At 38.0% G+C, this 26,024-nt stretch overlaps 1 protein-coding gene across 1 annotated transcript in view; it reads left to right on the forward strand.

Annotated features, from left to right (window-relative positions):
• Positions 1–6,728: 6,728 nt before the first annotated feature.
• The window catches only part of LOC125138474 (E3 ubiquitin-protein ligase rnf213-alpha-like), a 102,648-nt gene continuing 83,352 nt past the window's right edge, over positions 6,729–26,024 (forward strand). Inside the window, 19 exon segments of the mRNA XM_047818693.1 lie at positions 6,729–7,724; positions 7,970–8,053; positions 8,530–8,608; positions 8,709–8,775; positions 9,161–9,207; positions 9,301–9,385; positions 14,024–14,106; positions 15,853–15,877; positions 16,052–16,082; positions 16,357–16,476; positions 16,997–17,175; positions 19,503–19,744; positions 20,022–20,224; positions 20,415–20,570; positions 22,954–23,131; positions 23,894–23,952; positions 24,110–24,281; positions 25,397–25,474; positions 25,722–25,817. Coding sequence (XP_047674649.1) covers positions 8,558–8,608; positions 8,709–8,775; positions 9,161–9,207; positions 9,301–9,385; positions 14,024–14,106; positions 15,853–15,877; positions 16,052–16,082; positions 16,357–16,476; positions 16,997–17,175; positions 19,503–19,744; positions 20,022–20,224; positions 20,415–20,570; positions 22,954–23,131; positions 23,894–23,952; positions 24,110–24,281; positions 25,397–25,474; positions 25,722–25,817 — 1,872 coding nt within the window. The 5' untranslated portion in view covers positions 6,729–7,724; positions 7,970–8,053; positions 8,530–8,557.

Here is a 26,024-nt window from a genome sequence, read left to right on the forward strand (position 1 = left end):
TTTCTAATTTAAGATCTTTTTGCAAATTATTACATGCCCATGGTGCATAGTATAAAATTAAGTTTTCCCCAAATCTGTCCAAACCCTGGGTACATTAAAAAGAAACCACTTGGTAGAGCGTAGCTGATAACTACTGTAGCAGAATTGAGACAGTGGAGGGTACAGAGGTAAGCTGGAAGTTTATCTAGCATGTGTTTATATATAAAATATACCAATGCTGTTTTCTGCGAGTGGTCAGTGATGTCCAACCCACCAGATCATAAAGAATACAATGGTGAGTAAGGGACTTTGCATTTGTAATAAAGCATAGAGATGAATGATACACTGAAGCAAGGCTCCGTAAGATGGAGGAGGCTGCGTGCATATATAATACTATATGTCACCATAATCACTCACAGACAGAAAAGTAGCTGTCATGATTCAGCTCGGACTTTGGCCACGTGCAGTTGTTTGTTTATGTTTCTCGTCACGTGTCTGCCCCGCCTTCATCTGCTCCTCCCTGTCACCACACCTGCTCCTCATTGTGCCATCATTGTCTTTTGTATTTAAGTGTGCTGCGTTGCGTGGCAGTGCGGAATCTACTGTTGTCCTGTCCTGTCTTTAGTCCGTGTCTTGTTTCGTGTTCCCTTTGTTATTAAACCCTGTTTAGTTTTGCTATCCTGCGTTTGGGTCCGATCATTCCCACGTCCATGACAGTAGCTTTCACAAGTTTTTTTTTTTTTTTGGCATTAAATGTAAAACTAGATTTATTTCTAAAATAAAAGCCAATCTTTATTTTGAGCTTCTTAACTAAATTAGCAATATGTACAATAAATAAAAGTTTGTCGTCTATCCATATACCCAAGTACTTGTATGTGGGTAACCTTTCAATGGAATTACCATCAGACGTAAAAATGCTAAGATCATCAACCAGCTGTGGGCAAGTTTTTGAAAAGACCATGTACTTAGTTTTCTGAGAATTTAAAACCAATTTTAAATTGAGCAGAGCAGTTGTAATGACTGAAATGCAGTCTGAAGCTCTTGCACAGCCTGTGCTATAGGAGTAGCATATGTATAAATGACAGTGTCATCAGCATAAAAGTGTACTTTTGCTTGAACGCCCTAAATCATTTATAAAAATAGGCGTTTGATTCAAGGCACAAATAAGATCATTTATTACCACCATAGCAGCAGTAATAGTACTTTGGCCAGTTCTAAAAACCAGATTGAAAATTGTTTAAAATATTATTGTAAGAACTGTTTGACCTGTAAATTTACCTGAGATTCAAAGATCTTAGCCAGGATTGAGAGTTTGGAAATCGGACGGTAATTATTTAGCTCTGGGGAGTCCCCACCTTTAACCTGTTATCGCACACGAACGATCGGACGAAATTGTATACAAAACAAAAAGTGAAACAGCTCCCACATACTTTAACACACAGGGGTGAGCCTGGTCTCATTGGAAAGAAGTGATTCTCTAGTTTCAGATACAAGTGTCAGATTGATTCTAGGCCTTACTGACACAAAGTTACAGAGGCTAGAATGGAAAATTTTGATTTTCGCCTGAGGTTTTTAATTTATCTTATTTCTCTGGAACATGTTAGGTAACATTTAACACCTGAGGGTCATAGCCACATGTCTTGGCTTTCACCAAAAAAAAAATCAAGTCAAAAGACCCAAAAATGGCTTCAATAACACTATTTTTCTACGGACATGTCCATCCGGTCATGTGTTTCTTGTTTACTTGTTTACTGTATAACTTTGAATTAAAAGACTGCATGCTCAGTTTAAATGGCCAGAAACCAGCACAGCCTCTCTCTCTACTATTCTGCTGTGTAAAGAGGCCTGTAACCTGACACCCTGAGCTGGGAGAGTGTGAAAAGTTCAAGGATTGCGCAATAAACCCATCGCGCACGATTTTCGCGCAGAAGCCAGCATTAGAGAGGCGGGTCGTGGCATACCGTTGGAATCGTCTCCTTATTGGCTAAAGAGCTGTATAGGTCCCGGCCAATTTCATTGCTATTGGAAGGAGTAATTGTCAGTCAAAGGCGGGTTCCCAAAAATGATGTCTGACCTCATTGGCTTCTCAGCCGTCTATCTCTGCAATACAAGCACCGATTGGCTTAAGTGAGGGCTTGTTTGATTCGTTGCGCCCTGGGCTATAAATATGACGTACATTTAGAATTTTTGAATACCCCAATGAGAAGTTAGAGCCGAAACAAAGATGGTGGCGCACCACTGTTTCCAATTTTTCGGAATATTTGCGGCGCGACCAAAGCGTTTTGGATTAAAAGGCTTACAGATTTCAGTTCCTTGGACCTGTGTGGATTTTTGTGGAATATTTGTTTTGGAATATATTACCCCAGTGAAGAAAGGGATGCGTCTAAAGGTAAGGAAAAACTGGTCTAGCGCCACCTAGGTCAGTTTTCTCCCAAAAATTTTTTCTAAGAGTATGACGGCTATGAATCATATTATGCTTTGTGCGTGGGCTTAAAAAAATATTGAGAGTATAAACTTTACTAGAAACATAAGTTTTTTCGTGTTTTTAGAGGATTTAATGCTTAAAAGTTACAATGAAATTATGCAGCTTCAGCCCCTAGCGGTAGTGTTCCACAGGTGGAACGGTGTTCAATATTAAATAAGGGGAGAGCATAAGCAGCTTTCCAGATATGGGGTATTGAATTGGACATAAGACTCAAATTAAAAATGTGAATAATAGGCTGAGCAATAACATCTACCACTACCTTTAGGAGATAAGGATCCAGATTGTCAGGACCTGCGGATTTTTTGTGGTCAATGCCTTTCAGAGCTTCACTAACTTGCACAACTGAAATAGTTTTAAAATCAAACAAATCCAGGTTACTACAGTATCAGTTGCAGTGGTGGGAGAACATGGGACAGGTGCATTTACATTTGAACTGTCAAATGCAGACCCAGCACAGATAAAGTGTTTGTTTAACTGACTGATCATAACTTTATCCCTTATTTCATCTGAGCCAACCAGAATGTGTTCAGGGAGGCTTGAAGCAACATTTGTACCTGACATAGATTTAATTACTTTCCAAAATTTGGAGGGGTTATTTAGATTTTGTGTAACTGTCTTCAGATAAAACTCTGATTTGGAATTTCTTATCATCAAGGTGCACTTGTTCCTTAGGGTTCTAAACGCAGAGGAGTTAGAAAATCTAGCTTGGGCCCACGATTTATTTCTTAAATGAATTAGCTCTGAGAGACTGTCTGAGAACCAGGGATTTTCCCTACCACTGATCCTAAACTTTTTAATTGGAACATGTTTATTTGAGGTAGACAGAAAAATTGAGTGAAAATATTCCGATGCCAATTCAACATCCGGAATCAAAGTTACTCTCTTAAGATCACTATTATATACAGTAAATCATGCAGGAAAGCCTGCTCTTGAAAACCTTTAAAATATCTTTTAAAAATGAACCGGGGTTTTACGTTGGGAATTTTTGTATTCCTGACACATGCAATTGCACAATGATCGCTAACATCATGGCAAAATATGCCAGTTGAAGTGTATTTGTGAGATGTAGCAAAGTAGATTTATTTTGTGCTTTAGGATTTGGCCTTGTTGGAGCATTAATGAGTTGTACTAGGTTTAATGAATCACCCAGTGCTCATGATCTCCAAGACTTAACGTCTAAAATGTCTTTCTGCTGATCACAGAAATAGGACATGAGGATTTTTCCCCCATTCCTGACATAATTAATCAGATCTGATTAGGTGTGTGTATGATGTAATATAAATACTCTCTCATCCCAGACATTATGGTCTCAGGTCATCCTTCAGCTACGGCGTACTTTATTATACACTTCTAAAAACTGTTATTGCAGGAATCTGTGATTTAGTTTACGATTTAGGCCCTTATAGCATCAGATGACCCAATGATTAAAAATCATTTATACATCATAAATCATACACATACATGTTGTCAAATGCTTATATCTGTTTGTATGTGAAAATTATATATAAACGACAGTCACTTATTTTCTACCGCTTATCCGAACTACCTCGGGTCACGGGGAGACTGTGCCTATCTCAGGCGTCATCGGGCATCAAGGCAGGATACACCCTGGACGGAGTGCCAACCCATCGCAGGGCACACACACTCTCATTCACTCACATACTACGGACAATTTTCCAGAGATGCCATTCAACCTATAAACAATAGACAGTCAAATAATTTAAATGTGTCTAAATAACTAGTGTGTAGAATAAGATGCTTTAAACTCAGACATGTTAATCTGATCTTCATCCCAACAATATCCTCTTTAATGAAGTGTTAATTCTGTTCAGCTTTGTTTCACAGTGCAGTATAATATGGCGGTGAAGGTCAGGACTGTGAGTATAGTGGTGTTTAGGGCACCTCTGTTATTTAGCTTGTTCTTCATGTGACAGACATCATCTACTGCTACAATCCCCTGAGAGCCTGGTGTAGAATCTCTACATCGTAGTGAAGTCTCCTAAAACCCCAAATTCATCACATGGTGACGTTGTTCCTGTCCTGGTGTGATTGATGACTGACAGCACCACAGTGACATGTGTTTATAAGAATAACCTTATATATATTAAAGTCAGAAATAAACAATAAAGTTCTCCCTCTCTCTCCCTCTCTGTCCCTCTCTCTCTCTCTCTCTCTCTCCCTCTCTGTCCCTCTCTCTCTCTCTCTCTCTCTCTCTCTCTCTCTCTCTCTCTGTGTGTGTGTGCGTGTGCGCGTTCACGTTCACGTGCGTGTATGAGTGCGTGCTTTGCTCATGTGCATTAAACACCTAAACAGTGAGTGTTTACTGGCTGGTTTTAAAGGTCATGACTTCAAGTGACTCATTATGAGGTGAAATGCAGAAAGGAGCTTCAGGTTTTTATTCTGTATCCGAACTATAACACACTGAATTGGATGTGAATGTGTTAAATATGTCTGATGAATTCATGTGACTCCACAGAACCTTCTCCAGCAGGCACACTTCGGTATTATTTTTGTGCTCGTTCATTTGAATTTCATTTCCAATACCTTTTAAATATTACTCTTGAATCTTATAAGTGATGAGGAGAAATCGTTCTAAAACATTTGTGTCCATTTAATGATTAAATTATACAAAAAATGGTTTATTTGTATACTATACTGTAATATGACATTGAATAGCATGAAGATATTTTTGATAATACTATGTATAAACAACATCTGTTTAAGGATGAATCCAGTTTTCCTGGAATAAAATAAATCCTGCATGTTTCATTTATTTATAAAAGACTATAATATAATCTTGATCAGATAGTTGTGGTATTATAGAATGACTAGTAGAATCAGCTCTAATATTCATTATATTTCAGAGGATTGTGTTAAAGTTCAAACTCACATGACATCTAATCTGATCTTGAGTCTAATGACACATCAGATGACACTTGACTGATTTCAGAAACTATTCATAAAGACTTCAGTAACTCTTCTCCTCTCTGCATTTCTGCTGCATTTTTCAGCTATAAGGTACAGTATTGTGGAGCCTGATGAGATTTCTCAGAAACCACGTGACTTCTAACTGAAACAGAAACTATAGATACATACTGTACGTGGCTGGTCTTCCACTCAAACCATGTGATTTCTTTGTACAGAGCTTTATGTTCTCTGAGAAATCATGTGACTTTATAACTAAAGTGTGTGCGGTTCTAAGTAATAAATTAACTACTCAGCTGCACCAGGACACAGCTTTACACAGACTTATTAAACCCTCAGTACAGAATGTTGAGGAACAGGAAAAGCTACGACTCCAGATTTCCAGTGTGAAAGCTGATGAATCTCAAGGATTGTGTTCTGTACTGATTTAGTGTCTTGTAATTACAGAGTGATTGTGGATTGCTCAAGGGCACCTCAGTCGTGGCCGGCCTGAGACTCGAACACACAACCTTAGGGTTAGGAGTTAGACTCTCTAACCATTAGGCCACGACTAAATTGTGATTTAGAACAAAGTGTTTGAATAAATGACTCTGTTTATTATCTTTTTCTGTCAAATCTGTTGCCAGCTGTTTACCTAAAGCTCACGCTCAGTGTATCAGGGTGACATGGAATGATGAAACTCTGGCATCAGGATGGTAATAGGATTGTGCTTATTGAGCTGCTAAACAGTTTATCATTGATTTTAAACAATGATAATAATGATCTTTTCTATTCTGTCACTTGACTTATAAAATATAGTTTTATAAATATAATTTCTCATATTAATACTATAGATGCCATTTGTACAAGATAAAAAAACATTTTATTGATTAATTAGGATGTATTATATATGAAAGTCAAGTCAAGTTTTTCTTTATTGTCAACTCTTTCACATGTACAATATATACACAAAAAAGAATTGAAAATGTATTTCTCTCAGTCCCAAGGTGCAAAATATTAGCAATGAAATTTAAATAAAGTGCAAAGCATATGTAGATACAGTGGAGAATAAGCAGACCAATGCTGCACAAAGTGACTGGTGCATGTTTCCGTATGTTAGTGGGAGGGGGAGTGGAAGGACCTTGGGGATGTGGGATCTGAAGGGGAGTGTTGGGTTCATAGATCTGTGGAGCCTGTGGCAGAAAAGAGAAGTGGAGGCAAGTTTGAGAGTGAGTTCAGCTTCCTGATAGCCTGATGAATTAAGCTGTCCTTCAATCTGTTGGTCCTGGCCCGGAGACTCCACAGTCTCCTCCCTGATGGCAGCAGACTGAAGAAGCTGTGTAATGGGTGGGTGGGATCACCTGCAATGCAGAGGGCTTTTCGGGTGAGACGGGTCTCGTAGATGTCCTGGAGGGAGGGGAGAGGGACACCAATAATCCTCTCAGCTGCTCTCACTATGCGCTGTAGTGTCTTCCGGCAGGATGCGTTGCAAGCACCGTACCACACAGTGATGCAGCTCGATAGTATGCTCTCAATGGTGCCTCTGTAGAAGGTGTGCATGATGGGTGGCGTGGCTCTGGCTCTTCTCAGTTTGCGGAGGAAGTAGAGACTCTGCTGTGATTTCTTGGCCAGTACAGCTGCGTTTCCAGTCCAGGATAGGTCCTCTGTGATGACCGCACCCATGAACTTGGTGCTATTCACTCTCTCCACAGTGGCACCGTTGATGGTCAGAGGAGCATGCTGAGTGTGCGTTCTCCTGAAGTCAACAACAATCTCCTTCGTCTTCTCCACGTTCAGAGAGAGATTGTTGTCAGTACACCACCCGGCCAGGCGTCTCACCTCGTTCCTGTAGTTTGTCTCATCTTTGTTGCTAATGAGACCCACTACAGTCGTGTCATCTGCAAACTTGATAAAGAGGTTGGAGTTGTGTGATGGTGTGCAATCATGGGTCAGCAGGGTGAAGAGAAGGGGGCTCAGCACATATCCTTGGGGGGCCCCAGTGTTCAGTGTGATGGTGCTGGATGTGTTGCTGCCGACCCGTACTGCCTGAGGTCTTCCAGTCAGAAAGTCCAATAGCCAGTTGCACAGTGAAGTGCTGAGCCCTAGCTGAAGCAGTTTATTACTGAGCTGTTGGGGGATGATAGTGTTGAATGCTGAACTAAAGTCTATGAACAGCATTCTAACGTACGAGTCCTTTTTGTCCACATGAGTGAGTGCTGAATGCATGGCTGTTGAGATGGCATCATCAGTCAAGCGGTTTGGCCGATATGCAAACTGGAAGGGGTCCAGAGAGGGGGGTAAGGCAGACTCGATATGGTGCATGACTAGCCATTCAAAGCACTTCATGATGATAGAAGTAAGTGTAACATTTACATTTATGCTTTTAAAGAATAAAATTTTAAAAATACTGTTTTTTGTTTGTTTGTTTTGTTTTTTGCATATATAAAGTTTAGCCCAAATGTTTTGCAGTATTTTGTCTACAGTAAATGTTTTTTTTTTTTGTCTACAGTAAATGGACTAATGATGCATGCTAATGAATGTAAAAATGAATGTTTGAAAGTTTCAGTGATGTTCTTTGACTCTTTTACACCTCCTTTTAAGCCTCCACCTCCTCCAGGGCGTGTCTGTTATAAATACCCCAGTCTACTGAGTCTACACACTTTTTCCTGGATGCAGAACGAACAGGTTAGAGATTCTCATTTAATAATGAATCAGTTTGTTTTTCTTTTCTCTGAATAATTTAAATCAATGTGTAACAGTAAATAATCTGCATTGAGCAGAATACATAAGGCTTGTTTTGCATTTGTCAGAGGAAGAGCAGATTTTAGTGCTACACATTGAGGCATACTGTATTCTACAACCTGTAGGGTTTTTATTTTTTACCTAAATGAAGCACTAAAAATCGCAGTGTAAAACACTTGAGAGGTATGTTATTGTACAGTTCCACATTATAGAATTTATGTTTTGTAATCATCTAAATACATTTAAAATAGGAGTTCAGGAGCACAGTCTCGAAAATGAAGTCTATATCGCCCTCTAGTGGCTGTTTTAATCTAATATAGGTCCAACAAAATGGGAGCAGTAGATAATGTTAGAAATCTCATCTGTTATATCTAATAGATCATCATAGAAAATAAATGAATAAATAATGCACCTTTCAGGTAAACCTGTAACTGATGCAGAGGTAAAATGGATTCCTCTCAGGAAACAGACCCTTCAGATGAACTGGCTGCTCAAAATGTAATGTATATTTTATACGGTTTCTTTTTTCAATTCAGAAGTTGTATAAAATATTAATATAAAACCATTATTTAGTCTTTTAAAATGAATTTTCTTTCAGAATCCTGCTGAAGAGAGAACAGACTTTGTGGGGACTTCTGACATGTTTCCTCACAACATTTCTCAAGGTATGAAATCTTGACTAAAAAACAGCTAATTCTAAAAGATAATTATTTGCTACTTAATTAAGACTTAATGCACAAGATAACTATTAACAGAGCAAGGAATAATGATGCGAATTAATTCACTGGAACCTGAGATATATATGAGTAGCTAATAATGTTAACACTGTTGACCTACAGTATAAATGTATCGAATGTTAGAGATATAAGCACTAATGTATGTCGCTCTGGATAAGTTCCCCTGCCAAATGCTGTAAATGTAAATGAAGCTTAATACAGACTTCTGTTATTAAATTCCTTTTTTGTGCACTTAGTAGAGTATATAATAAAGTGTTGTGAAGTGGCAGGACTTCAGAATTATTAACGTTATCTCTTCAAACATCTTCATTAGAAAGAGCAGGACAGCTACAACCAGACACTCTGAACATGAGAACAGAGGTGAGAGGAGCTCAGAATGCCTAATAATATTAAAATTACTTCAGATATCTAATGTATACATTCTTTTGGACACTTATATTTCATCATTTTAAGTCGGAGACCCAGGTCAGAGCTGAGGCTACTTCAGAGAGAACAGGAGAAACTCCACATGATGGACAGAAACACACAACACTGACAGGTACACTGACTGACTCTAATGTAGTGTTCACTTTAAATCACATGTCATTGTGAAATATAAGTCACAGACGAATGTTAGTGGGATTATAGGAAAAAAAGAATTTAATAGTATAATATAGCTGCAAGCAGCGATGGCGGGGCCTCGCACGTTTTTTTATCGCTATACGGTGCCTCCCAGAAAACAATGCACGGTGGGCAAGTGCATGAAGTGGGTAAATATCAGTGGACTATTTTATGTTGTTACTGACCCATTTGGGGACTGTAGGTAAATGAAACCCCACATTTTAGACAAATGGGGCGCTAGTGAGCCACTTAAGAGACACACCTTTGTCTGACCTTTTTGTCCACACTTAACAGCCGACAAATGTGATGTATGTGTCAAATTTCAAGTTAATCTAAGCACGGCAAAAGCCTTAAATATGCCTGAAATAAAAGTAAATGGCAACGGTGTTTGAGATATCAAAACACGTTCGCAATTTCGCATTAGATTCAATCGCATGAATCCTCTAGGAGGAGTATTTAAAAGTTCATTGCATGCAACTGTGAAAAAAATCCACCTTCGTGACTGACACACTTCCTGGCGCCTGTTGGTGGCGCTATACCCGGACTCACAATAAGCACATCGATGCGATTGGAATCCTTGGCTGAACATACACACCGCGTGTCATCCCAATAAGACATTTTTTGCTTTAGATATTAGACACTTCCTGTTTCTCTGAATTCACCATAAATTAGTCGCCTCGCCATGGCAGCACCGTTCGAGATATCAAAAATCCCTTCGGAATTAAGCAAGTGCAATGTCTCGGCATCATGTTCACCACATTTGATGTCAATCGCATGAATTCCCTAGGGGGAATATTTAAAAATTCACCGCATGCAATTATGAAATAATCCAAAATGGCCGACTTCCTGTTGGGCGAAGCTCATAATTTAGAGCACGAAAGTTGTTCGGGTCGATGAGATCTATATGCGTACCAACTCTCATACATGTGCGTACATAATTGCCCGATCTGTGCACAAATGTTTGTTTTTGCATTACAGGGGGCGCTACAGAGCCCCCCCTGCCACGCCCGTATTCCAGAATTGCCCAAGCCTAGCGTCGCTCGACTCTGACGTGTGTGCCAAGAGATTTCGAGCATGTTAAGGGACCCCAATTGGACAATGTGTGCAAAAAAATAAATAAATAAAATAATAATAATAATAAACCCGAGCAAAAACAATAGGGCTTCGCACCATCGGTGCTCGGGCCCTAAATATAGCTGCAAGCAGCGATGGCGGGCCCTCGCATGTTTTTTTATCGCTATACGTTGCCTCCCAGAAAACAATGCACGGTGGGCAAGTGGGTAAATATCAGTGGACTATTTTATGTTGTTACTGACCCATTTGGGGACTGTAGGTAAATGAAACCCCACATTTTAGACAAACGGGGCGCTAGTGAGCCACTTAAAAGACACACCTTTGTCTGACCTTTTTGTCCACACTTAACAGCCGACAAATGTGATGTACAGTATGTGTCAAATTTCAAGTTAATCTAAGCACGCCTTAAATATGCTTGAAATAAAAGTAAATTTTGACACGATGCCATGGCAACGGTGTTTGAGATATCAAAAATCCGTTCACAATTACGCATCTCTAATATCTCTGCGTCATGGTGGCGAAGTCTGGTCTCAATTGCATGAACCCCATAAGAGGAGCATTTAAAAGTTTGTCAAAAGTTTGCAGCTGTCAAAAAATCCATCTTTGTGAATGAAACACTTCCTGGGACCTGTTGGTGGCACTATACCCGGGACTCACAATAAGCACATCGATGCGATCAGAATCCTTGGCCGAACATTTTTTGCCTTCGATAGAAGACACTTCCTGTTTCTCTGAATTAGCCATAACTTAGTCGCCTCGCCATGGCAGCACCGTTCGAGATATCAAAAATCCTTTTGGAATTTATTGCATGAATTCCCTAGGAGGACTATTTAAAATTTCACCGCATGCAATTATGAAATAATCCAAAATGGCCGACTTCCTGTTGGGCGAAGCTCATAGTTTAGAGCACGAAAGTTGTTCGGGTCGATGAGATCTATATGCGTACCAACTCTCGTATATGTGCGTACATAATTGCCCGATCTGTGCACAAATGTTTGTTTTTGCATTACAGGGGGCGCTACAGAGTCCCCCCACCACGCCCGTATTTCAGCCTTTGCCCGAGCCTAGCGTCGCCCGACTCTGACGTGTGTGCCAAATTTCAAGAGTTTTCGAGCATGTTAAGGGACCCCAATTGGCCAATGTGTGCTAATAAATAAATAAATAAATAAAATAATAATAATAAACCCGAGCAAAAACAATAGGGCTTCACACCATTCGGTGCTCAGGCCCTAATTATACAGTACTTTATATTATATAGTACTTATTAGGTTATATAAATATACATGTCTGTCTGAGGTGAAGCTTGAACATAAGAGATGAAGATTAAAACATGATAACACTGTATTTCAGCTCTGTACAGTACCTCTTCCACATGTATTTATAATGATTTTACTGTATATAAATGACTATATGCAAATACTCTAGCAGGTTATGAATATCAGGTGTAGAAAGGTTTAAGGTTTATTTTTAAATAAAAATGATTGAGTAAATAAGTGGATGAGAATGTAAGGGTGTGGTGCAGTGTTCTAATGACGTGTAGTTCCTCTGTAAGACATTTGAGTTACTTTAAAATCCCAGACAGGTTCTATTGAACAGGTGACATGTAATACAACTTACCTTAAAAGGTAAAAAAATAAAACGTGAAAAAAACAAAGCTCTTCAGGAGCTTGGAATTGACACTGGCTTCATGTCTGTTTGGTACAAAGAGGTCACCATTCATGCATATATACAGATAAAATGTGCTTTTGAGTTGAACTGCTTCAGGAAAAGCACTTGTGTAAACGTGTAGTTACTTAATGCATGAAGAAGTTCATAACCAGTTTCCAGATAAGCAGTTTCCTTCAGCTAGTATTATAAATATTGTTTTATATTCAAAACCAGATATTAATAAAAATCATTGTGGCCACTAGAAGGTAGGATGGAAGAAATTGAAGGAAATAAATTTATTGTAATTGTAACTGACCGTGCGAACCATGATGACCAGGCTAATATTTACAGGTTTTGTATGTAAGTATACTGTGGACTAAACTAGTACCAGTGTAACTTCTCACAAGATTCCTGTCAAGTTATATTTTGTCTCATTGAAAAATGGAGCTAGCTTAGATACCAAAATGAGTAACATAACTGAAATAATTCCCCACCGAGGGTCTGCTAGAACAGTTGAAGCAGAACAGGACATGGCTTTGCTTAAGGTGTGTGTTGAAATATGTGTGTACATTCATAAGAGTCAACTGTTCAAAATGTCAAAAACAATCACCTCATCAAACATGACATTTTATTTACCATCAAATTACTTCTACATCTCCTGAAAAAATTAGGATTGTTTTTCTTCAATCAGCATCTCTACATATTTGCCAGTGACTACTGAATTCCAACACAGACACAACCTCATTCTGCTTAATGAAGTATTGATTATCACCTGAACCACATCTATACCAAATTTATCAAGGGAAAGGATAAAAACCAAAGCTGATGTCATCACAATCCTCTTCCTATATAACTAGCTGGACATCAAAAAACAATGCTAGTAGTACTGCAAAAAAAAATGAAGACATTTTTTTGCAAATAACTGCTCTAAATGGTGAGATGTTTATTTGGAAGAGATGTTCTCAGTAGTTTATAGAATAAAACAAAGAAGTTCATGTCCAGAGAAACTGATAATCTGATACATTTGCAGTAATTTCTTCATTTTTTTTCCTGAGCTGTATTCAGTGTGTTTATCGTATTAAAGGTGGGGTGCACGATGTTTGAAATCCAATGTTGACATTTGAAATCACCAAAACAAACACACCCCTAACACAAATGGGTGTCACCCCTGTTTTGATAGCTCCGCCCCACACATACATACGCAACCCAGGCAAATATTATGGCGGAACCTGCTGGGGCAGTTGGCCGAGGGGATATTTTTTATCAATAAATAAACTCAATGAGTAATACTATGGTAATACAAATGTGTTTTTGTAGTACTGTGTGTTGTACCGTGAAAGGTTTAGCTCCGTTTCACGTGGAAGACGTTCAGTTCTCTCCAGCTCTGGAAAGCTGATCCTATATTAACACGGATCCTGCTTCTTGCCTTATCGTAAGCCTTTTTCCGTTTTTTGTTTTTATCCACCATGTCAATGTTTCAATCGCTTTCTGGTAATGTTACATGCGCACTGAACACTTTCTCCACCACATATTGACAAATCACGGGGAGTGTCTCATTGGCTACACGTTTGTTTTGTTTGTCGGCCTGACTCAGTTTTCTGAAGTATTTCTCAAACAACGTGCATAGTTTAATGATAACAAACCAGTCTGGTTCAATGTTTATTTCCAACAATCTGTGTTTTTGAATTCTGTGGGTCATTTCAATGTCATTTATTTAAACCAGCGTAGTGTGCCAGATTTGATTGACCATAACTAAAAGATAATTATTAACCTTTTATTTAAGGTCCTATCAGGTCTGGAACACTAAGCTAGCTTAAATAAATGTCACTGAAATAAACCTTTTGGACATATTTAGGTGAATTAAAAGACAATCCACCAGAGAAGGATGTTCTACAGGAGCCCTTACAGTCTTCTCAAACAGAAGAGGAGGGGTTTGAGGTGAGGAGCAATGATCTACATTCTTACTTGTAGTATAAATTTTATATTAATCAGACCCTTCAGTATTTCTCAGGTTTTTTGTGATTGTTGTGTCCAAAAAAATGTTCAATTTTCCTGCAGATTGTTTTTTTCAATGTGTTATGCACACATGGGTAAGATACATGGGTAATTACATCCTATTACAGCTGTAACTTTTCACACACATGATACAGAGAGCTCTTTAGCTGGGTGTGTGTTGTGATGACCTGCTGGAAATGTATGGCAATTTGAAAAAATTGCATATCTTGCAAATTTCACCAAATCTCTCTCAAACCTTATATATTAAAGTCAGAGATAAACAGTAAAGTTCTCTCTCTCTCTCTCTCTCTCTCTCTTTCTCTCTCTCTGTGTGTGTAAGTGTGTGTGTGTGAAGTAATTCTGTAAAGTAAGGATGCTTTTAAAAATATTCTATATTTATAAAAAAAATAGTGTCAGGGATCAGCCCAGAATTTTTTCCATGTGCTATTGTTATTGTTGTTGCCATGTGTCTGCCCCGCCTTCGTTCTCGCCTCCCTGTCTCCGCACCTGTTCCCAATTGTTGTCATTGTCTTGTACATTTAAGTGAGCCGTGTTGCCGATGGCAGCGCGGAATCATTAGTTACGTGCAGTCATTGTTAAGTGTCGTCATTTGTATTGTTTTAGTTCTCGTCTTTTATTGTATTGTCTTTATCATTCATTACATCCCTTTCATTTGAAGCTATCCAAAATCTAAATCAAATCAGTATTTAGTGTGATGACCCTTTGGCTTCAAACCAGCATCAATTCATACACTTACAAAAACTCAGTGATTTTGTGGGATCAGAATCAGGTGTGTGAATAACCAACTAGACCAAGCAGGTGCTGATGATCATCATTTTCATATGTAGATTGAAACCCAGTCATTAAGGAAAACAGAAACAGCTGTATAGGAGCTTCACACTGGGCGAGGAAACAAACAAACACTACCCAGGTGAGGTTGTGGAGACAGTTTCATGTCACAGGTCATACACCATGACAAGACTTAGCACAGCAAAACTACTGTCTAAAGAAATCTGATCAGAAGTGGTCTTCATAGAAGTTCCGATATGGAAACAAGGTGAAGAGACTCAACTATACACAAAAACATAACAACTAGGTGTAGAAAAATGGCAACAGGTCTCTGGACTAAGCACAAAATATGAAATATTTGGATATTCACAGAAGGGCAGGAGACAACAATAATGAGTATCTGCAGGCAACAGTGAAACATGATGGAAATTCCTTGAAAGCTTCAGCATAGAGAAGAACAATGAGTCCTGGAAGTAATGGTTTGTCTCAGTCAAGCCCTGATCTCAACATCATCCAGTCTGTCTGTGATTACATAAAGAGATAGAAGGATCAGAGGCAGCCTAGAGAAGACCTTTGGTCAGTTCTTCAAGATGATTGGCCCAACTTATCTTAAAACACTGTGTGCAAGTAAACCTAAAAGAACTGATGCTGTTGGATTTCTCTTCTGTTTATTTACTTTCCATTTTGATAAAATATAAACTATTAAGACTTTTTCTATTTTATAACATGTCTAAAACTTTTGCACAATACTGTATAAGGCCTGTTATTTTAGTGTAATTAATTAAATGAATGTAATTATCATATGATCAGCTTGTACCTAACCGTATTATACTGAGACTAAAGATTTAAAAGTGATCTAACTCAGGTCCATTTCTCACTTACAATATTTTTATCTTCTAGATTTTGTCTGAACGTCCATATGAAGGTAAAAGAATTGCTGTAAAAATGTCAGTGAAGTCAAATTGTCAGTTATTTTTCTGTTTTATTATGTGTTATGAGCTCTGAAGCACTGGACAATGTGTAACCAAAGAAAGTTTATACAGCCCTTTACACACAGTTTCCTTTAACTGTTACCATTTTTGAATATCTTTTTCTTTAGTGTCACAGTATTGGCCAAAAAATCAAGACAGGTACTGTAAGATTAATTTTATGTGTGAAAAATTTAGAAATCACTTGTTCCCTCACTCACTCACTCACTCACTCACTCACGTTTCCTGCTTTTAATTTTAAACATTCAATTTAGTTATAAAAGATGTATTACTTGTGAATGAATGGCTGAACACTGACATCTCATGGCTGAAATTTCCTTTTTGAACAGCATTTTTTCAACCCTGTTATTTTCCTTCACCTGCTCTCTGATCTCATCTAGGTGTTTGTGCTCTCTAACTCTCTGTAACACTTTAGGAACGAAGACTGTATTTGTGTGATGTTTTATGCTGCTCTTCAAAAGGAAGTTGGTTCTCACCATGATAAGATGCATCTTGTCTTCTCAGACGGAGGAAAATATGAGATGAATCTAATAAGGTAAGTTGTTAATTTACATTTAGTAAGAAATACATTACATTTTACACCATAAAAGGAACTTTAATTATAAACACACACTGTGCATTCAAATGTTGCACAGTGTATAATAAGTTAACGTGTCCAGATATAAAAATGAGTTTGGATTATTCAAAATATTGTGGCTATACTTAACACTGCTCCTTACTTGAGCAGATATCACACAAGAACAACATGATTAAGGTCAGCGTCGCTCTTTAGAAACACCTCACTTTTCAGAAACTTTTGTACTCAACCCTATGTGGTGCTTAAATGGGTATTTATCTCAAATCAGGTCTTCTCTTATTTGTTTTCATAATATAGGAAAGTCTTCATTTTTTGCAGGACTTTACAGGAATAGAATTAATAACACCAAAATAGTGTGCCAGAAAAATATAGTGCCATGCCACAAGCCATCAGTCAAGCAATTAACACCTCAGAACATCAGCATTTGTATAAAAGTGAATTTAGATATAAACTGTATAAATTGTTTGTGTTTCTCCAGATCTGATGAAACTGGTCGGATGTTCAAACTTGACCTTTTTATTTACAAGTCATGCACACAAAATATTTGTTACACATACTGTCTTACTGATAAACAAGACAAATATGAAACACTTGAAGATGACATTCAGAAATACAAATACAGGAAATTGTTCAGAGACATCACTGCAATGGATAAAGGTAAGATTGTTAACTAACAATTAAATCTATTAGCATATAGCATTCGTCAATTAGCATATCGCTTAAATGAGTCAAAATAATTGGGTAAAATTTCCCTCCACAAAATAATTAAACTGATCCACCTTTACTTACTGTTTTCTGTCCCTGTGGAAGAACTTGTACACAGGTATGTAAAATACCTTTGTCATCAGTCACCACTGGAAAAAAGGACTTTCAATACAAAACATACAAATGTTTTTGACCAGCACAAGATTATTATTATTATAATAAAAAAATAGTAATTTAAAAATACAATTCAGCCCAATCAGAACCAGAATTTAATGCATACATAAGCATGCATGTATATTCGGCTGTGGAAAAATAAGAGACCAAAACAAACCGAAAATGATCTGTTTTTGGTTTTACTATTTCTTTGTATTAGTTTGAATAAAATGAAACTCTTTGTTTTCTGATCTTTGTACTGACAAAATTTCTCCCAAATTTCAAATAAACATTTTCGCATTTAGAGCATTTATTTGAAGAAAACAAAAACTAGTCAAAGTAACAAAGATGCAGTGTTTTTAGACCGAAAATAATGCAAAGAAAACAAGCTTGTATTATTTATAAACAACACAATACTAAAGTAACTTTAAGTTTGGTGGAATAAACCTGATTTTTAATTACAGCGTTCATGCTTCTTGCCCTCCAACCTTTCACATTGAACTTTCTAAGAATGCTTTATTAATCCCCAGGGGGGAACTGGGTATGTCACCAAAATAAGAATACATTTACATTTACAGCATTTGGCAGACGCCCTTATCCAGAGCGACGTACATAAGTGCTGAAATCTCTAATATTGAATACATTAATGCTGGCTCACTAGGTTACATACTTAAGATACCATGAGTTTAAAACATTTGTTCAAAGTTACAATGAAAAAGTGTCAAAGGTTTTTTTTTTTTTTAAATGGAAAAGATATGGAAAGAAGTGCTAGTTGAAGTATTTCCTGAATAAGTAGGTATTCAACTGCCGCTTGAAAATAGCCAGAGACTCAGCTGTCTGAACCTCTATGGGAAGTTCATTCCACCACCTTTGTGCCAGTACAGAGAAGAGTCTTGTAGTATACTTGCCTCTTACCCTGAGAGATGGTGGAACCAGTCGAGCAGTGCTGGTAGATCGGAGGGTGCGGGGTGCAGTGTGAGGAGTAATGAGGGCTTTGAGGTAAGAGGGAGCTGGTCCATTTTTGGCTTTGTAGGCCAGCATCAGTGTTTTGAATCTGATGTGTGCAGCTACCGGAAGCCAGTGGGGGGATCGCATCAGCGGGGTGGTATGCGAGAGCTTTGGCAGGTTGAAAACAAGTCGTGCAGCTGCATTTTGGATCATTTGCAGAGGACGGATTGCGTTCATAGGTAGACCTGCCAGCAGTGCATTGCAGTAATCCAGTCTAGAAATGACAAGAGACTGAACAAGTACCTGAGCAGTCTGTGTGGAGAAAAATGGCCGAATCCTTCTAATGTTGTAGAGAAGAAACCGACATGAGCGAGTCACATTAGCAACATGTGAGGAAAAGGACAGTTGATTGTCTATAGTTACCCCAAGGTTGTGAGCTGTGGCTGAAGGGGAGATCAGATCAGAGGCGGGGAGGAAGAGAAAAGGGCGTGGGCAGACACGTGAACACAGAACATAAACAAACGCACAATTCTGTATCAAACCATATCCGAGGGGACCAGGAGGGGGAGCGAGGCACAATCCGAGGCAGGTGGGGAGAGCAAGGCACCCGGCAAGGCAGGTGGGGGGGTGCAAGGCATACAGTTCACAGCCAGAGAGGGCCGAGTGACCTCCACAGCCAAGCAGAAGGGCTGAACAATGTTCACAGCCGAGCAGAAGGGCCGAACGACGTCCACAGCTGAGCTGAAGGGCCGAGCACCACCCCCGACACACCGGAACACAGACGCAACAAGAGACGCAAAAAGAGACACAACAAGAGACGTGACCAAGACAACAAGGATTCCGAGATGCCATAGGCAATGCAGCACGGCTAAATACACATGACAATTAGACATAAGGAACAGGTGTGCAGAGGCGGGGAGGAAGAGACAAGGGCAGGGCAGACACGTGACACAGAACATAAAAGCACATGGCTAAAGTCTGGGGTGGATCCTGACAGAAATTTTGGACCACTCCCTTTCCCATCCTTCTTTACAAAGGTCTTGCTAAAACTTGAAGGACCTCATCCTCCTCCTTCCTGTTCAAAATGCATTCACTTAAAAAAATGAAGGTATATGTGTAGGTATGTTTTACTCTTTGTAAAAAATTATAATATTCTGCATGTCTTGTCTTTTTTTTAGTCTTTCACCAGTTTGATGATGTATGCATGCAACCAAGAGGATACTTTAGTAAGAACTTGGAGATTAAGACAATAAGAAAAGAATTCATTCTGTCAACCTTTACACAGTTGATAAGTTGCACAAATGGCACGGACTTATCAGAAATGCCCACTACAGTTGAGTTCTTACGTCAGTGCATACAAACTAGACGTATTTTCTGCAATAAATCGAAGGCCATTGTACCATTGATAATGTCATTCATGGTAAGTAGATGTACAAATTAGTAACTACAGTATATTAATCCATAGTATCTGTTTTTTTATTAAAAAAATATGCAGAATAATATACTGTATATCAATACAGAATGTCTATTGTTTAATTTTTTTCTTTTAAGTTATTATTGGAGAAACAAAATACTATACAAATAACAAATAGACTTTAATTCTGAATCTGAATAATGTAAACAACATTTAACACTATTTGTTGCATTCATTTGTTAACGTTCTTTAACCTATTTAAAATATGGTAAATGTCTTTTAGGACATCAGAAATTCAACACTGTTTAAGTCTGCAGTTGATGGGTTAAACAAAGCTGCTCCAGTTCAGTATGTACTTGCAGCAGCAGTTCTTGCAAAGTTTCTTGATATTGATCCTGCAAAAGCTACATTTGTGAAGCTTTCTGAAATCATTGAAAAACATGGCGAGCTGCAAACCAGTCTAGGTCTCAAAGACTCTGCAAGAGGGTGAGTTAAGGATATTTCATAACTCTATCATAAGGATCTATAACTCGGCATTTCCAACCGAGGTATTTAATCAGATGTAAGTAAACAAATAGGTCAGGTGGCAAAGATGTGTGAAAACCACTAGAACCTGTCATCTATAATTTTGTCAAATTATGTCATTATGCTATTAAAATTCTCTTTTCCACTCCAGGGAATTGGCTGAAGCTGTGCGTTACATGTTTAACAAGGCCTGCAAGATGTCACCAGATTCAGCTCTTTGGTTTATGGCTCTGTTTTATGCAATCTCTTCAGAATCTGTTCAGCTGTTCTCAGATAGACAGCGAGTTATGCTACAATTGTCAGACAGGTATAGCCTGTTCAATTTAAATTTATACATTTTACATATAAACAAAAAAACAATCACAAAAATTTTGAGTTGCTGCCTCACAACTCAAGGTTCCAGCAGATGGGCGATGATTAGAGGACCTGGCTGGATAGGTTCTGGTTGTAGGTCTTTGTCAGTGGGATCCTGGTGCCTTACTTGGTACCAGGACAATATGTCACTGTGAAATGAAATTGGAATTTTGGAACTTTGACACTTCAAACACTTTGAAATAGCCAATGCCTCCATTCCTCAAGTCCTTCCTTAATCAAGAGCAGCTCCCTGTTGCCCACAATATAATTTGACTCAGCTAGAGTATGTTTTCTAGAATAGAATGCACAGGGGTCTCCTGAGTGGACATGGGGCTTTTCGCGGAGGTAGTGCAGCAGAGGATGCTGAGGTGATTCCTGTAACAATATCGGTGGCAGTTCACGGACCAGCAGACAAACTCTTTATGCTTCCACGATATCTGAGGGTCATGAGCATAGAGCCAAGGAAAACCGAGCATTAGGGCTTTGGTAGGAGATGAGGTAACATACAGCTCAAGGTTCTCCATGTAAAACAGGCCGATTTGTAAGGAGACAGGAATGGTGTGGTGAGTACTATAACCGTTCCCTATTCGTTATCTATCCACTGGCGTTATCTTCAAGGGGACAGAGCAGAGCATGCCTGTTAGCCAGAGGTCTTTATCCAGCTGGCAGTGGATGAGGTTAACTGTTAAACCAGAATCGATTAGGGCTGAGAAATTATAGTTATGTTTAGAGTGATGAGTAAGGGCAGGTAGCAGAAGATTGTACAGGTACAGAGAAAGGCTCACCTTAGCAGCCCATGGAGATGGCTTCTCTGTGCATGTGGCGCACAGATGACCTGGTTGGCCGCAGTAGACGCACAAATGTTGCCTTACTCGGTGCTGGTATTCCTCGAAGTTGGTTGCATGTGCTCTGGGGAGACAAGTCCTCTGTATCTGGGGCGGTTTCAGCTAGGGTGATGTATTGTGAGAGCAGGATATCCTGGTCAAGGCAGGTGAGCTTGGCCTGGAGTGTGGTGTTAAGTCCTTCCCAAAAAATAACTTTATCCCAATCCTCTTTCCACCCACTTTGTGCCATCCAAGTCTGAAACTTACGTCATACTCAGCTGCTGAGTCCCCCTTGACACAGCTGGAGCAGCTGAACAGAAATGTTCCGACCACCTGCTGGATATTAAAAACCATGCACCAGTATAATTATATAACCAGGTACAACAATAGCAAGAATGCTTCAGAATTATAGCAACAGTGTACATGGTAACATTGCGGAAGGTGTATGGAGCTGTGAACATGACCCCAGAATGTGGCGAGGTATGTGAAGGTGGCATAAGAAAAGCATAAAGAGAACAATATACTGTAGAAAGACAGTTTGACTATTGCAGGGGTGGCCAACCTGCGGCTCCCGAGCCTCATGCGGCTCTTTGCCCGGTTTCATGCGGCTCTTACGTTCACATTTGTGTCAAGTTTGCTCTCAAAATGGCAGGAAAAAAGGTGTTCATGTGTGCCCATGTGTATGATGTGGCTCTTTGCAGTAACACAGTAAAAAATGTGGCTCTTGGTCTCTGACTGGTTGGCCACCCCTGGACTAGTGCAATCCCGGTAAAGATTCATTTGTAAAGGGGTAAAGTTGAATCAAATTCTGATCAGTCAAGCTTGTTTCTAAGCAACTGCTTGTTTAAACCTACAATTTTCTGGCTTCTGCTGTAGGTGGCAGGTTACCCACTTCATAATATTATTGAAAGTAAAATAATATAATATGTATATATCACAAATGCTGTATCACAAATAAAGCTAGTATTTGTTATTATTATTATTATTTGTTATTGACAGTTTTGGAGTACTTGTTTGGTCAGGCAATTACATTTTTTTTCCATTTCCCTGTCCAAAAAAATTTAAGTGTTAATATCAAACTTTGGTTAAAGGCCTTGCTCAAATGCTTGGTGATGCTGGGGCTTAAATCCCCAATCTGCTGATCAGTAATCCAGACAGCAATAGGTTTACCATATTATCTGAAAATGTTTTTTAAAGGGAATTTATTATTAAAAACTGTATTTACATTATGCTTATTTTTTATTTTATTAATTTATTTCTTATTATTTACATATATCTTGTTTTTTTAACGATTGGAAAATGGGGTGGCATTAGTCTGGAGCTAGAAATAAGTAGCACTTTTAAATAAACTGGGTATTTATTTATTTGCATCTTTTTTGGCTTAATGGATATTGTATTATTTCATCTTGTTTTTATTTGTATATATATATATATATATATATATATATATATATATATATATATATATATATATATATATATATATATATAAATTATGTGTTTCTTTCCAAGGAACGTTACTAAAATGATCAAGACCCACTCTTCGGTGATCAACAGACACAAAGATTTCAGAGCTGCTGTATTAGACTTGGCTAGTCTAGAGCACCTTCAGCACTTACTGAAACTCAGCATCACTCCAGATGAACTCCTGTCACTGCTGATTAAATGGCAGAGCTCCTATAAATTAGATGTAAGTTTTTATATATATTAGGTTCAATTTATATGCATCTGTCCTTGCCAGGGGTGTCCAGATGTAAACCCACAAAAGGTCGGTGTTACTGCAGGTCTACTTTGTAACAAACAAGAGCTTTACTTGATTTCTTCTTTTTATAATTTACTAGATCTTGATTTTTATTTGACTACTGGAGATTTTTCCTGTTACATTTAGACCATGTTATATGCAAGGCTCCATGAGATATAGGAAATCAGTGTGCATCTGGCTTCCTGCCTCATTTCATGTGAGCAGTAGTGTAGTACACACATCTGTTGAACACAAAATTCTGTAGGGTGGTCAAGAGAAAAGTTGATAAGGTCAATGAAGTGTTTTGAACCTCTGACCTTGTACCAAAATGCCTATATGAAGTTACTGTAGAGATAATTGTGTTTATTGAGACTATTTGTCCTTTGTTATTCTGAACTATGTTACTGCAACATATCTGCATAGTAATACAGATTAACATACCCTATTAATTTCTTTCACAACTACTTTTGTAAATCAAGTGAAACCTAGTTTGGGATTCCCAGTACTTGGTATACTAATTTGTGTTTTTTATTTTTTCATTCTGAATCATAAAAATGTCTTAATCAGGTTATGTTTTCATTTGAACAAAAAACCTCTGGTAAGTTTCCTTACTGATGACATGAAGGATATAAAAAAAGTAGAATGTTTAAGTCTGGAGCATTTAAGTCCTGACAAAGATTCCAAAAAAATTTCACATTTTTATTTTGCCAGAAACTGCATGAGGCTGTGACAATGGTTGCTTTACAGATTAAGAACTATCTAAAACAAAGGTAAGTCAAATAAGACAGCATAATAATTACTATAGGATTTATACCTTTTAACAATGGACTGTGACAATTTTTATTTTCTGCTTTTTTTTCCTGATAAAATTACTCAATATTACAACAAGGTCCTTTGAAATATAATGGTTGTGTATGTTTCCACAAGCAGCCAAGAAACTTCAGCTTCAAAAGTATTGGAGGATGCATGCACCTGTCTGAAGAAAACGCTGACTATCCTTGCAAACACAAACTGGACAGAGAACTGGAACAATGTCCTGTCAGCACTGCAGCTTCTAAATGCATTCACTGACTATTTTGAGCATCTTTCAGATGATATGGTAAATAACTGTCTTGATAATTTACAAAAAGGTTTCAATATATATTGTGTATCACTGCATCAGAGTATAGGTTGAAAATATCACATTGTTAGACACAATTAAAGACAAGATTAGAGTATAAAAGTTTATTTTATTCATTTAATTTATTTTCTTATAATTTAACAAGATAAAACACTAGGATTTGTATTTGTCCATGTACAAATTCAGATCGACTGAAATTTGAGAAAATGTAAGTGTTAAATCAGAATTTAAAGCTATTCACTAATAATTTGACTTTTAATAACTTTTCATCATTATTTTCCTGTGACTGCAAGTGCAGTATTTAATTCGATAGGCAGGCAGACAAATCCAAACATGAATCAAGACTCAGGAAATAGGCAATGTTCAGACAATCTACATACAACCATAATTAGGTGACACAAAAAAGGCTCTAAGGAGGAAATAGAACAATTTCAGAAACCACGAAATATAAATAAAAAACAAAAGGCTTGGTACAGATTAAACACTCAGCAATACTTGTTGGATGAAGACACATGAGTTTAAATATACAGACTAATAAAGGATAAACTCAAAACAGATTTGGGCAATAATGACATGTGCAGGAGACAACCAGTGACAGGACTTGGGTGAAGACGACATGAATCGGAAAACACTACAAGACACATGTGGCAAGAGCACAAAAGTGTGTGCTAAGCAAAACAGACTGCTTATGTGTGTAGCGTGCTTTTGCCTATGGAATTCAGCACAAGGGGGAAATCCCTGACAGTAGCCACAAGGAAAATAATCTTTTTGCATACATTCATCTGTCCAGCCTCTTGTTTTTACTTTATTATTTAGAAAATAATTACACCAAGTCACATGGCAATCAAGGGATTCAGTACATCCAGTAAATATTATAATTTTTAGCTTTACTGGGTAAAGCGGCAAAAATCAGCTCGGCTCCAACTTCAGCTCCAGCAACTGATTAAAAAAATGCATGGAATGTTCAGTTTGTTATTCCTGTACAAATCCAAGAGTTAACACTGTAAGAAACTTGTGTACATGTTGTTGAATAATTAAGTGTTAATAAGCATGTTTTTACTTCACCTCATGTAGAATATTTAATTCTTTTGCAGGACACAGATGATTACAGGATTTCTCATCTAATGGAGAAAATGTCTGCCTACATTTCCCAAAAAACACTGTCATTTGAAGTATGCATTTTATTCATTTTACCGTAAAGTAATAATTTTGCCTATGAATAAACTTTACTAATCAAATATGCAGGTTGGATAATCTGCTATGGTAACCCCAAATAGGGAACAGCCAAAAGAACAATATTGAGAGTCGAGTGTGTGCAGTTAGGATTTAATAATGAAACTGTGCAAATTGTTATTCTGAGCACAATCTCCTAACAAACCGATCACAGTCTCTCAAGAATGTTTGTGATTTCTTTCTCAGCAATGGAGTGCAGTGTTTAATCTTCCACTGCCAAATATTTGGCAAAAGGTCTGGGAGGAAACGTTGAAGACACACTTCAAAGGATTTCTGGGCAAGGCAAGTTTTGTCTAACAGGAAGGTGTAAAATAGCATGTGTCTGCTATAATAATATATATTTTAATGTAACACAAGTGAAAGTGAAGAATGACTATTTCTACCAAAATAGAATTGATAATAGCAAAACAGCACTTGAGTTTGAAAATTGACTATAATATAAGTCAACTAGAACATACATTTCCTGAAGAAAATGTGAATGGTGCTTGC

This window comes from Tachysurus fulvidraco, chromosome 9 (assembly GCF_022655615.1).
Source record: "Tachysurus fulvidraco isolate hzauxx_2018 chromosome 9, HZAU_PFXX_2.0, whole genome shotgun sequence".
Classification (NCBI taxonomy): domain Eukaryota; kingdom Metazoa; phylum Chordata; class Actinopteri; order Siluriformes; family Bagridae; genus Tachysurus; species Tachysurus fulvidraco.